The sequence below is a fragment of the Myotis yumanensis genome, unplaced genomic scaffold (genome assembly GCF_028538775.1).
Source record: "Myotis yumanensis isolate MYYU_CA2020_CCGP unplaced genomic scaffold, mMyoYum1.0.hap1 SCAF_7, whole genome shotgun sequence".
Taxonomy (NCBI): domain Eukaryota; kingdom Metazoa; phylum Chordata; class Mammalia; order Chiroptera; family Vespertilionidae; genus Myotis; species Myotis yumanensis.
Window position 1 is genome coordinate 65977567 of NW_027223758.1, and position 11069 is coordinate 65988635.

Here is an 11069-nt window from a genome sequence, read left to right on the forward strand (position 1 = left end):
ATGATGATGCAAATACCAGCTGACGAGTCTAGTGCAATGATAGATAAAAGGTGTTAAGTAACAGTGTTCAGTAAGTGCCATGAGATCAGGGCAGTTCTTAGTTTTGGTTTTGATATTGCTGTAAACAACACAGCCAAGCACCAAGGACTCTTCTAGGGCCTTCTCTACAGGAAAGAGCTAGTTTAACCGGAGGCCAGCACTTTAAAGCCATTTTGTTGTTAATTCTCACCCGAGGATATTTTTCTCCCATTGATTTTCTTAGAGAGAGTGGAAGGGAAGGAGGGAGGAGGAGGAGGAGGAGGGGGGAGGGGGAGGAGGAAGGAAAGGAGGAAGAGTAGAGAGAGAGAGAGAGAGAGAGAGAAACATCACTGTGAGAGAGACACATCCATCGGTTGCCTCCTGCACACACTCCAACAAGGGTGGGGCTCCTGCAACCCAGATACATAACCTAGACTGAGAATTGAACCTGCAACCTCTTGCTCCATGGGCTGATGCTCTAACCACTGAACAAAAATGGCCAGACCCCTTTAAAGTCTTTTGAATTGATCATGTAGATCAGGGATATCAGGTAATTGGGTATGCATGGAATGAGGTCACTGATGAGAAGAGTGTCTGCAAGTACAGGAGTGTCTCTCCTTCCAAGGAATTTATTTGTCTCAGGGGCCATATTTCAGGTCAGGAAATATGGTCCTGACATTTAAGAACTTTCACTGTGGGACTTTGGAGGAGAGAACAAAAAGATCGCCTACAAACTTGTATTATTATTATTACAGTCTATTGGAAATTCTTACGCAAGTACTTTTCTCATTGCGGGTTGTACTTAAAGTCATACTTATGCACATGCCATTTCTGTTACTTATTATAGCCTCTGGACTTCTGAGTCTAATTGTATCTCTTTTAAGGTACCTGCCATGATAGCCTCCATTTATTTGCATACATGGCTCTTTCAGGCCCATTGATTTCTTTGTTTAGTATTTTCTTTTTTATTTATTAATGATATCATAAATGATAACTTTTGTAAAATAAAACATTATTTGAATGAGTTCCTACTAATCCTATCTAATAAAAGAGAAACATGGTAATTGGCCATATATCCGCTACCTTTCCCATTGGCTAATCAGGGCGATATGCAAATTAACTGCCAGCCAAGATGGCGGCCGGCAGCCATGCACTGAAGCGAACAGGGAGGCTTGCTTGCTCCAGTGACTGCAGACTCCAACGTTCCCCGCCTGACTTGCCGGCCTCTCAGCTGCAACTCTAAGCAACTTTGTTGCAAATATAGAAACTAAACAAAACCCCAGAAACCTGCTTTAGTCAGCCAGGCTTCAGCCAGCTGGACCACAACATTGTATCAAATACAGAAGGTAAACAAAGGCCAGAAACCTGTTTTCAGCAGCCGAGGCCTCAGAGCTAAAGCTGGCCCAGAATAAAAAAGAAAAAAAGGAGTGGTTGGGAGCTTCAGTCACCCGCCAGCCTGAAAATGGCCCTCAGCCCCTCAGCCAGACTGGCCAGGCACCCCAGTGGGGACCCCCACCCTGATCCAGGACACCCTTCAGGGCAAACCAGCTGGCCCCCACCTGTGCACCAGGCCTCTATTCTATATAGTAAAAGGGTAATATGCCTCCCAGCACCGGGATCAGCATGACAGGGGGCAGCGCCCAAACCCCCTGATCGCCCTGCGGCTCTGTGTATGACAGGGTGTGGCGCCCTAACCCCCTGATCGGCCCTGCTCTGTGTGTGACAGGGTGCAGTGCCCCAAACCCCTGATCAGCCCTGCTCTGTGGGTGATAGAGGACGGCACCCCAACCCCCTGATCCGCCCTGCTCTGTGTGTGACAGGGGGCAGTGCCCCAACTCCCCTATCGGCCCTACTCTGTTAGTGACAGGGGGAGCTCCTCAACCCCCTGATCGGCCCTGCTCTGTGCATGACAGGGGGGAGCTCCTCAACCCCCTGATCGGCCCTGCTCTGTGCATGACAGGGGGAGCTCCTCAACTCCCTGATTGGCCCTGCTCTGTGTGTGACAGGGTACGGAGCCCCAACCTCCCTGATGGGCCCTGCTCTGTGCATGACAGGGGGCAGCGCCCCAACCCCCTGATCGGCCCTGCTCTGTGTGTGACAGGAGGTGACGCCACAACTTCCCTATCGACCCTGCCTTGAGTGTGACAGGGGGCGGTGCCCCACCCTCCAATCGGCTGTACCCTGAGCGTGACTAGGGGTGGCATCGCAACCTCCCGATCCGCCCTGCTCTGTGCATGACAGGGGGCAGCGCCCCAACTCCCCAATCGGCCCTGCTCTGAGCCCGACCAGGGGCTGCACCTAAGGATTGGTCCTGCCCTCTGCCACCCGGGAGCAGGCCTAAGCCAGCAGGTCATTATCTCCTGAGGGGTCCCAGACTGCAAGAGGGCACAGGATGGGCTGAGGGACCCCCTCTACCCCCCGAGTGCACAAATTTTTGTGCACCGGGCCTCTAGTAATATATAAATTCTAATTGAATAAAAACAAAGCCCTTCATACCAAATGATGTCATGTGAGGGGAGTAATAACAATATTAGTAGTTATTATTTAATGAACATGTATCATACTTGTGCATGGTGCTTATACTTTGCATTTATTTGTTTGCTTTTTAAAAATTTATTCTTCACAGCAACTCTATTAAATGAGTAGTATTTGTAATTGTTAACGGTTTGTAGATAAAAGAAGTGACAGCCCATTAATTTCTTAGTGTCAAGAAACATGCCTTATTCATCTTTCTAAACTTCTTATCTCTTAGCACATTGCCTTGCATATATTAGGCAATTAGTAAATATCTTTTTAATGAACTGTATCATCAAAAGTGGAAGATACACTGGGCGTTTGGGTTTGGACCTTCCTTTTACACCAAAACTTAAATTTACCAAATTATGGCCCTTTCCTAATGGGGAAGAATTCATGAAACTTAAGAAGAGAGGAAAGAAAAGGCTTGCAATGATGAGGAATGGAAAGGACACATCCCTAGCCTGCAAGGTTGGTGAAATCATTGCTAATGATCAACAGGAAGGCAGATGTCAGTCAAGTTACCCTCACATTCCAACCTGGAGTTCTTATTCTTTTTTTTTTAAATATATTTTTATTGATTTCAGAAAGGAAGGGAGAGGGAGAGAGAGATAGAAGCATCAATAATGAGAGAGAATCATTGATTGCCTGCCTCCTGCATGAAGCCAATAACCTGGGCATGTGCGCCGACCAGGAATGGAACCATGACCTCCTGGTTCATAGGTTGACGCTCAACCACTAAGCACACCGGCTGGGCTGGAGTTCTTATTCTAAAGGGAGTGCTCATTGTGTCAACCAGTGTTGGATACTGTAGAATATAAAGCCTGCAATATAATCAGCCTTATGCATAAGAACAAGCAGATGGAACACTATGAATAAAAATGACATTAAATTTGGCTATGGAATACCTAGTTGACATCACTATTGCTTAGAAGTAACACCAAGCAAGAAAGAGAAATTTCAAAGGCCCACAAATCTCTGATACAAACCATAGCAGGAAGGGAGTGCTATCCACAATCAAGTGTTTGTTCTTAGTTAACTCATTTCTCTGTATCATTCTCTGTAGGTGGCATTGGCTGCGTGGGTCGAGACAAGGGCCAGGTTCGAAAGTGCCTTGATGTGGTGGAGATATATAACCCTGACGGGAACTTCTGGAGAGAGGGCCCACCTATGCCAAGTGCCATGCTTTCTCTTCGAACCAATTCTACCAATGCCGGAGCAGTGGACGGGAAGCTCTACATCTGCGGGGGATTCCATGGAGCAGGTATTGATCTATTTTTTAATGTTTTATAACCTGTGTTGTTGACTGAGCTTCTTAACTGACCCAGTCACCAAAGAATAATCCACATATTAGTGAGATCATATGGTATTTGTCTTTCTCTGATTGGCTTATTTCACTTAGCATAATTATCTCCAAGTCCATCCATGATGTTGCAAGGGGTAAGAGTTCCATCTTTTTTACAGCCACGTAGTATTCCATTGTCTAAATGTTCTACAGCTTTTTTTTTTTTTTTTTTTTATCCACTCATGTACTGATGGGCACTTGGGCTGTTTCCAGATCTTGGCTATTATATATAACACTGCTATGAATATAGGAGTGGATATATTCTTTCTGATTGGTGTTTTGGGATTCTTAGGATATAGTCCCATAAGTGGGATCATTGGGTCAAAAGGCAGTTCCATGTTTCACTTGGTGAGGAAACTCCATACTGTTTTGCACAGTGGCTGCACCAGTCTGCATTCCCACCAACAGGGTATCGGGATTGCCTTTTCTCCACAACCTCGCCAGGACTTGCTTGGCTAATGGCAGGCACTGCCTGTAACAGGCGCCGGGCTAGCTGTTTGGAGCTACAGAGTGATCACAGTTTGCGGCTGTCTCTGCTGTGCCTGGGTGTGTGGGGGAGAGGCCAACCCGTGTAATAAGTCTGGCTTCCACCAGCTCCAAGCCTGGAGGCCCATCAGCAAAAGGCCCAGGGCACCCCCAGATCTGCTTTTGCCTGCCAGCTGCCAGTGAGAGCTTTTGACAGAGCTTCGGGTAGCACATGCATTGTTTGAGATTGGTTCTCAGTGAGTCACCAGGTAGTGGCAAGTGGTGTTCACCAGATTGATAGACTCAAACTCGATGCCGGTGCTGGGTCTGAGGCCACTCAGCAAAAATCATAAGGACACCAATGCCAGTTGCCACCTGCCAGATGCCTGGTGACCTTTATGGTGAGACAAGGTCTCAAGGAGTCATCAGGATGAGGTCAGCAAAGTTCATTATGTTCTAACAGACCAAGATTTGGCTGTGTGAAGGGAGAGCATGTGAGGGGGAAATGGCTCTCTCCCAAAATTCTGCCTGGACTCAGTCTCTCCCTAATTCTGCCTGGACCTTTTCAAGAACTTTCCTAGATAGTCTGCATCATGGACTCAGGCTGGCCATAGCCAGTTGACTCCTCTGCAGTGTGTGAGCTCAGCAGAGCAGGATGACAGGGAGTCAGGAGGGTGGGGCTAGTGCACTTCCTTCGTCTGATGCCTATGGAGGGAGTGCTGGACTCAGGAAAAATGGAGTCTGTGGGCAGTGTGAGAGAGGGGTTCAGTCAGGGAGCCTGGTGGCTGTCCCTTCAGCTCTCTCCCCAGAGCCACACAATCCAATCTCTCCTTGCATGACTACAGTCCACTCTGAGCCACCCTCCCTCTCTTGGAGCCCAGGGTGAGTGACTGCAAATGAGATTTTGTGTGCTGGACCTTCAAGAGGGTGACTGGGTTTCTAGCAGACTTGGGTCTTTCTCTGGCGGACAGAATCCCCACTGATGTTCACAGCCAGGTGCTATGTGGGCTCTTCTTCCCAGCGCTGGTGCTCCTGGCACGGGAACCGGTGTGGGCTCAGGGGGGACCTTTGCAGCTGAGCTATCCCTCTGGATTCTCAGCTACCATACTTGTGAGTGGGGCCAACCCTTTTCACATCTCTGCCCTTCCTATCAGCCCCGATTTGGCTTCTTCTGTAAATCCTTGGTTATGAGACTTAGTTCAGCCAGTCTTCAAGTTGATTGTTCTATAATTTAGTGTAATTCCAGTTAGGTTTTGGGAGGAGGTGGTTGTAACTTATACTTACTCTGCTGCCATCTTGTATTTCTGATAAATTTATAAATTATAACAATTTATATTTACCTAATAACAGACTCAAAATGTATACACTAAAAATTGATAGAAGAGCCTTAGCCAGTTTGGCTCAATGGATAGAGCGTCAGTCTGTGGACTGAAAGGTCCCAGGTTCGATTCCGGTCAAGGGCACATGCCTGAGTTGCAAGCTCCATCCCCATTAGGAGGCATGCAAGAGGCAGCCAATCAATGATTCTCACCATTGATGTTTCTATCTCTCCCGCCCTCTCCCTTCCTCTCTGAAATCAATAAAAATATATTTTTAAAGATTTGATAGGAGAAAAAGACAAATCTATATCTTACTGGGATGTTTGTAACAGGAGCTCTCTCAGTAGCTGACAGAACCAGCCCACAAAAATCAGTGAATGTGTAGAAGAGTAAAATAACATGACCTAACACATATGGAATACTACACCCAACAATTGCAAAATACACATCCTTTACAAGCACACATAAGCCATTGATTTTTATATGCCAGGACTGGACACTTTTTTATATATTATCTCCTCTAATCATAACACAATTGTGAAAAAGACAGCTGGGCTGGAACTCTTTCATTTGCCCCTGCAGACTCACCCTGTCCCTTCTCTATCCTGCCGTCTGTCTTTCACAGCTAACCTGTATGAGTTCCATTCATGGCTCCTTTCCCCTCTGGCTTCTGGTTAGGCTCAGCCAATTGGAGCCCAGAGCAGATGTTGAGTGAAAGGAGAGTCAGTTTATTTATCCTTCCTGCCCGCTCCCTGCAGGGCTGCTGAGGATGGCTGCACCTGTCTTCCCCTCCCTAAATCTGCTTCTGCCAGGCAGCACTCTCCAGACAGCTGCCCTCTGCAAGTTCCAGTACCCATTCTCCCCCAATGCCTTCCAGGTGGCCATGGTCCTTGCTGTTCTTAGTCCTGGGGTGCTGTGCCATGCCTATGGGTCTTCCTAAACTCTGCCCACACCTTTCCAACAGTCCCTTTGCTAAACTTTTCAAATTAGCCAGGTAGAATATGCCATGTTTCCAGCAAGGACCCTGGCTATGTATTAGCATCTCTGTCTGCATTTAAGAAAACTTAAGCTCACCCTGGCTGGTTTGGCTCAGTGGATAGAGCATGGGCCTGCGGACTGAAGGGTCCCAGGTTCGATTCCAGTCAAGGGCACATGCCGGGATTGTGGGCTCGATCCCCAGAGGGGGTGTGCAGGAGGCAGCTGATCAATGATTCTCATCATTGATGTTTCTCTCACTCTCTCTCTCTCTCTCTCTCTCTCTCTCCCTCTCTCTCCCTCTCTCTCTCTCCCTTTCCTCTCTGAAATCAATAAAAATATTTTATTTTAAAAAAGAAAGAAAACATAAGCTCAAGGAGGTCAGTGACTCCCACAGGTCATATGACTCCAGCTATACCTCCTTTCACAGGTGTAGAAATAGAACAGTTTCGTCTCTTGCCCACAGCATCAATAAATCATTAACATAACAGTGGAACATCCTTTCAACTTTAGACAATCCGTGCGTCTTGAATAAATTTTTAATGTCAGTTGTAACTTGGCCTTTCATAGTTTCTTAAATGTCAGGAAAACTGTGTCTTCTATTTGTACCTTGATTGTTTTTTTTGTTAATTTTTGGTCTTTTAGAGAAAGTTATTTAATACAGTGATTATGAACTCTGAATTTAATACCCCTATAATATTTTATCTTCCCACTTTGCTGTTTTTCAGATCGCCATGAGATTATCTCCAAAGAAATATTGGAGTTGGACCCATGGGAAAATCAGTGGAATGTGGTAGCCGTCAATGTCCTCATGCATGACAACTATGATGTCTGCCTGGTGGCCAGAATGAATCCTCGAGACCTCATCCCCCCGCCTTCAGATTTGGTGGAAGAAGGCAAGGACCACTGAGGTCAGCATTGCTATAGAACCTTCAGTTATGTCTGCAAAGGAGACCTTAGGAATGGAGAGAGCTCATGGGCATCCATACATGTGCTTTGCATGCATAGTGGCCCATGTGCAAAGCAGCTTGTGCTGGACACTGTGAGGGGGAGTGTGCAGAGTCCACCCTCAGGGACCCCACTTGGTTAGGGTGGACAAGACATTACAAAGACTGAATGTGGTGATGTCACAAGAGGAGTACAGGGTGAGAGCCACAGAAGTGCAGGGGGTAGAGGAATCTCACTCTGCTGGGGACTCAAGGACAGCATTGCCAAGAAGCAGGCCTTCATCAGAGCCTTGGAGGATGAGGAGGAAGCAGTCCCATGTGTGCAATTTGATAGCGAGATCACAAATAGCTGAGTGAAGGCCAGAGCTGGGCCAGGTTGCCTGGACCACTGCCTTTGCTATAAAGGCTAGAAAGGTAGATCATAGCTAAATGACCAACATTTGGAAGACCAAGGACTTTGGACCTAGTCTCTAAGCAGGGAAATGATCTCAAAATAGTGGTGTGAAGGAAGACATATCTTTGTACTCTGTTCTGGCTTCAGTCTTATAAAAACTGTCTATTCTCATGGAGAATACTCTTCTGCTGCAGAAACATTGTCCAAAAAAGGGCTAGCAGTGGACTGACTACGAGTTCCTAAGATCCCAGGCACTCAAGCCAACCACAGTGAGCAGAGGAATTCCACCCTGGGCTGGGTCTGTGCCAGTGAAGGAGATACGGGGTTCTGCAGCCATGGTCCGCTCTTGGGTTGGTACAGAGGTTCCTGGATTGGATCTACCCAAGCTGCCCTTGACTAGTTCTCAGACACACAAGGCCTTCCACAGGCTGGTTCTGGCTGAACACAACTGGCCTACACCACCCAATCCAGGCACTGACCAGTCTCTGGAATAAAGAAAGGAAGCATACCCCTTTGGCAGCCGGCTGCCCTCTTGGGCCCAGTCTTTGCACTATCGTCCCCAAGGTTGAAGGGGGAGGATGGAACCTCCTGCTTCAGCCCACAGTTGAGCATAGTTAGGAAACAGCCACTCCCGAAATACATTTTGGAGATGACATTTAAACAACACCAGGGAAATCCATCTATTTTATTTACCTTCTATACTTCTGGAAGCACAGTAGATTCAAAGAATGCATTTTGATCCCTGATCTTTGACACCTTCTCCAGAGTTTCACCTTACACGGGCTCTCTTAAGTAGGAGTGGTTAGTAAATTCCCTAGAACTTTGCCACAGGCAGACATTCTTAGATGAGTATAGCTCTTCTCTGGTATAGAGCTGTGTGACTTTTGTGACCTCTATTCCATGTCCCCAGGTTCTAGCTGTTAAACCAGGCAGGAGAGAGGTCCATGGATATGAGCCAGTTGGAAGCCTACTTCTGCCACCATGAAGGGGGGCCCAGTTAGACCCAAGGTAGGTTGTCCCTTAGTGGGCTAGACAGGGCAGGAGCCATGTCTGTCTCTCTAGCAGTTGTACCCAAGTGCCCACTGCAGTGCCTGGCACATAGAGGTCTTTGGGTGACCCACACAGAGTAGCAATTCTCAGTCTGAGGGCTTGGTCTCTGAGCATTTCCAGGAATCTGAGTTGAATGAGTTCATTCTTCTCCCTGCTAGAGGGTCTTCTAATCCATGGATTCTTTTTCCTGTCGAAAAGGCAGAGCAGTTCTTCCCAGTAAGGGCTGTACTGGCCGGTGGTGTTCATGGTTGAGGAGCGCCCCCACAGGTCGCTGCTTGCCTAAGCTCCTCTTAATGGGACCCCTGCACCTGCTCCTATTTAAACATAGAAGCTGTCACATTGCCCTGGATCAAGGAGGCCTTGCTAGCGTGTCATGACACATTTCTAGATGCATTGGGTTTCGGATCTAAGCTTTAGTCCCAACTCTGCTACTTAGCTAGCTGTGTGATCTGGGGCAATATAACCTTTCTAATAATGCCTTATTTTCCTCATATACAGAATGGGAAGAAAAATGCCTTATAGGGTTGATGTGAGGATTGAGTGAGAAAACGCTGACCAAGGTGTGTGTAAGATACTAAAACAGTAAACATTTATTAGCTGCCATTGTTATTATTATCATTACTGTTGCACTCAGCATTTCCCAAAGCGTGGTGCCCAGAACAACCCAGTGCTTGAGTGCAATCCCTTGGGATTCTAGGGAGAGATGTGGATGTGGTTTGAGATAGCTCTTAATTTCCCAGACCCAGCCTTTTGGCTCCTCCATATGGCATGCTGAAACAAACAGTGGTTTGCTTTAGTGTTTTCTTAAACTCTCATGTTTCTTGACTGACTTTCACATTTGTAATTCAAAACTAGACACTTCTGCCCTCCTGTTGTTACATATTGGTAGAGATTCATCTTTGAAACAAGGTTTTCCTATCAATCCTTTTTCACTTTAACTGAATGCTGTCCCAATAGCACATGGAGGGCTCTTAGAAAACTTTGGCTGTTTGCTAGTTCTTCTCTTTATGAAGCAGAATTGTTTGACACTGAGCAATGGGACCTAAAAAGGAAGTGATCTGGATGCTGAGGCTGAGAGAAGACTGCAGCTGTCAAGCACACCCCCGTTCAGTGTGTGTTCTGAAAGAAAGCATCATTGTTCTCTCTGATTGACTTTATAATGAGCAAATGCTTTGAATTTGAACTTGCAAAATTTTACCAATAAACGATCACTTTCATCTTGTTTTTCATATTGCAAATCCATGTCAGTTTCATTTGAAGAAGGGGTTCCTGTGCCCAGGACGTGCTGAGCATCTCCAGAGTGAGGTATGACCAGCCAGCAGAGCATCAGGAGCAAGGCCAGAGGCCAGGATGTCTGAGGCAGACGAGGGCCAGGAGGTGGTCCCATTTGCGGGACGGTTGAAGCACAGGAGGATGGCAAGCGAAGGAGATGAGGCCAATCACAGAAGCCCTCAGATGCCATACCAATGATCTGGCCTGTATGCCTCAGCAGCATGGCTTCAGGCAAGGAACCCCTTTAAGAACATCCTTCCACAGCCCCATGTAGATGAGTAAGGTGAGAGCAAACAGGGCAGATGGGCAGGAGGCCCTGTAGGAGCTCAGGTCACAGAAGCTGACTTAGCCCAGTAGCAGCAGGAACCAGGAGAGTCCAGTGCAGTCAGAAATGGAGGCTGTCAACAGTTTGCTGGCCAGTTCAGAGCCAGGGAGATGCCATGAGTTTAAACATAAGAGAATGGCCGCTCAGCCTAAACCAAAATCTTTCAAAGGGTCCACCCCCTTCACCTGAAAGTGTTTCTTAAAGAGAGCTACTACCCGAATGGCTCCAGTTGTTCATCCTGGGCCTGTCTAGGGGTTGCCAAGAGGAAGAGGTACTGGGGTGTAGAGTCAAGTCACCCCACTTATTTGCCAGCTCTAGCAAACCCAGCTGAGTGTGCCCTTATAGCCATTGCCCTATTCTTCTTGTATACAGCGACTTGGACCCTGCCCCCGCTCATTGGTAAATCCTGCCTCGATTGAACCAGTCGTAGCAATCCCATGTCCTT

At 47.1% G+C, this 11069-nt stretch overlaps 1 protein-coding gene across 2 annotated transcripts in view; it reads left to right on the plus strand.

Moving 5' to 3' along the window:
- Nucleotides 1-10256, plus strand: part of KBTBD12 (kelch repeat and BTB domain containing 12) — a 28743-nt gene extending 18487 nt beyond the window's left edge. Inside the window, exons 5-8 of one of the 2 annotated variants that reach the window (XR_011472252.1) lie at nucleotides 3599-3796; nucleotides 7365-7547; nucleotides 8888-8985; nucleotides 9526-10256. Coding sequence is in view for 1 of the 2 variants with exons in the window: in XM_070421584.1 (XP_070277685.1) it covers nucleotides 3599-3796; nucleotides 7365-7546 (380 nt within the window). In the remaining variant the exon portion in view is untranslated. The remainder of the gene's footprint in view (nucleotides 1-3598; nucleotides 3797-7364; nucleotides 7548-8887; nucleotides 8986-9525) is intronic. The other variant, XM_070421584.1, reaches the window with a different exon arrangement.
- Nucleotides 10257-11069: the final 813 nt, after the last annotated feature.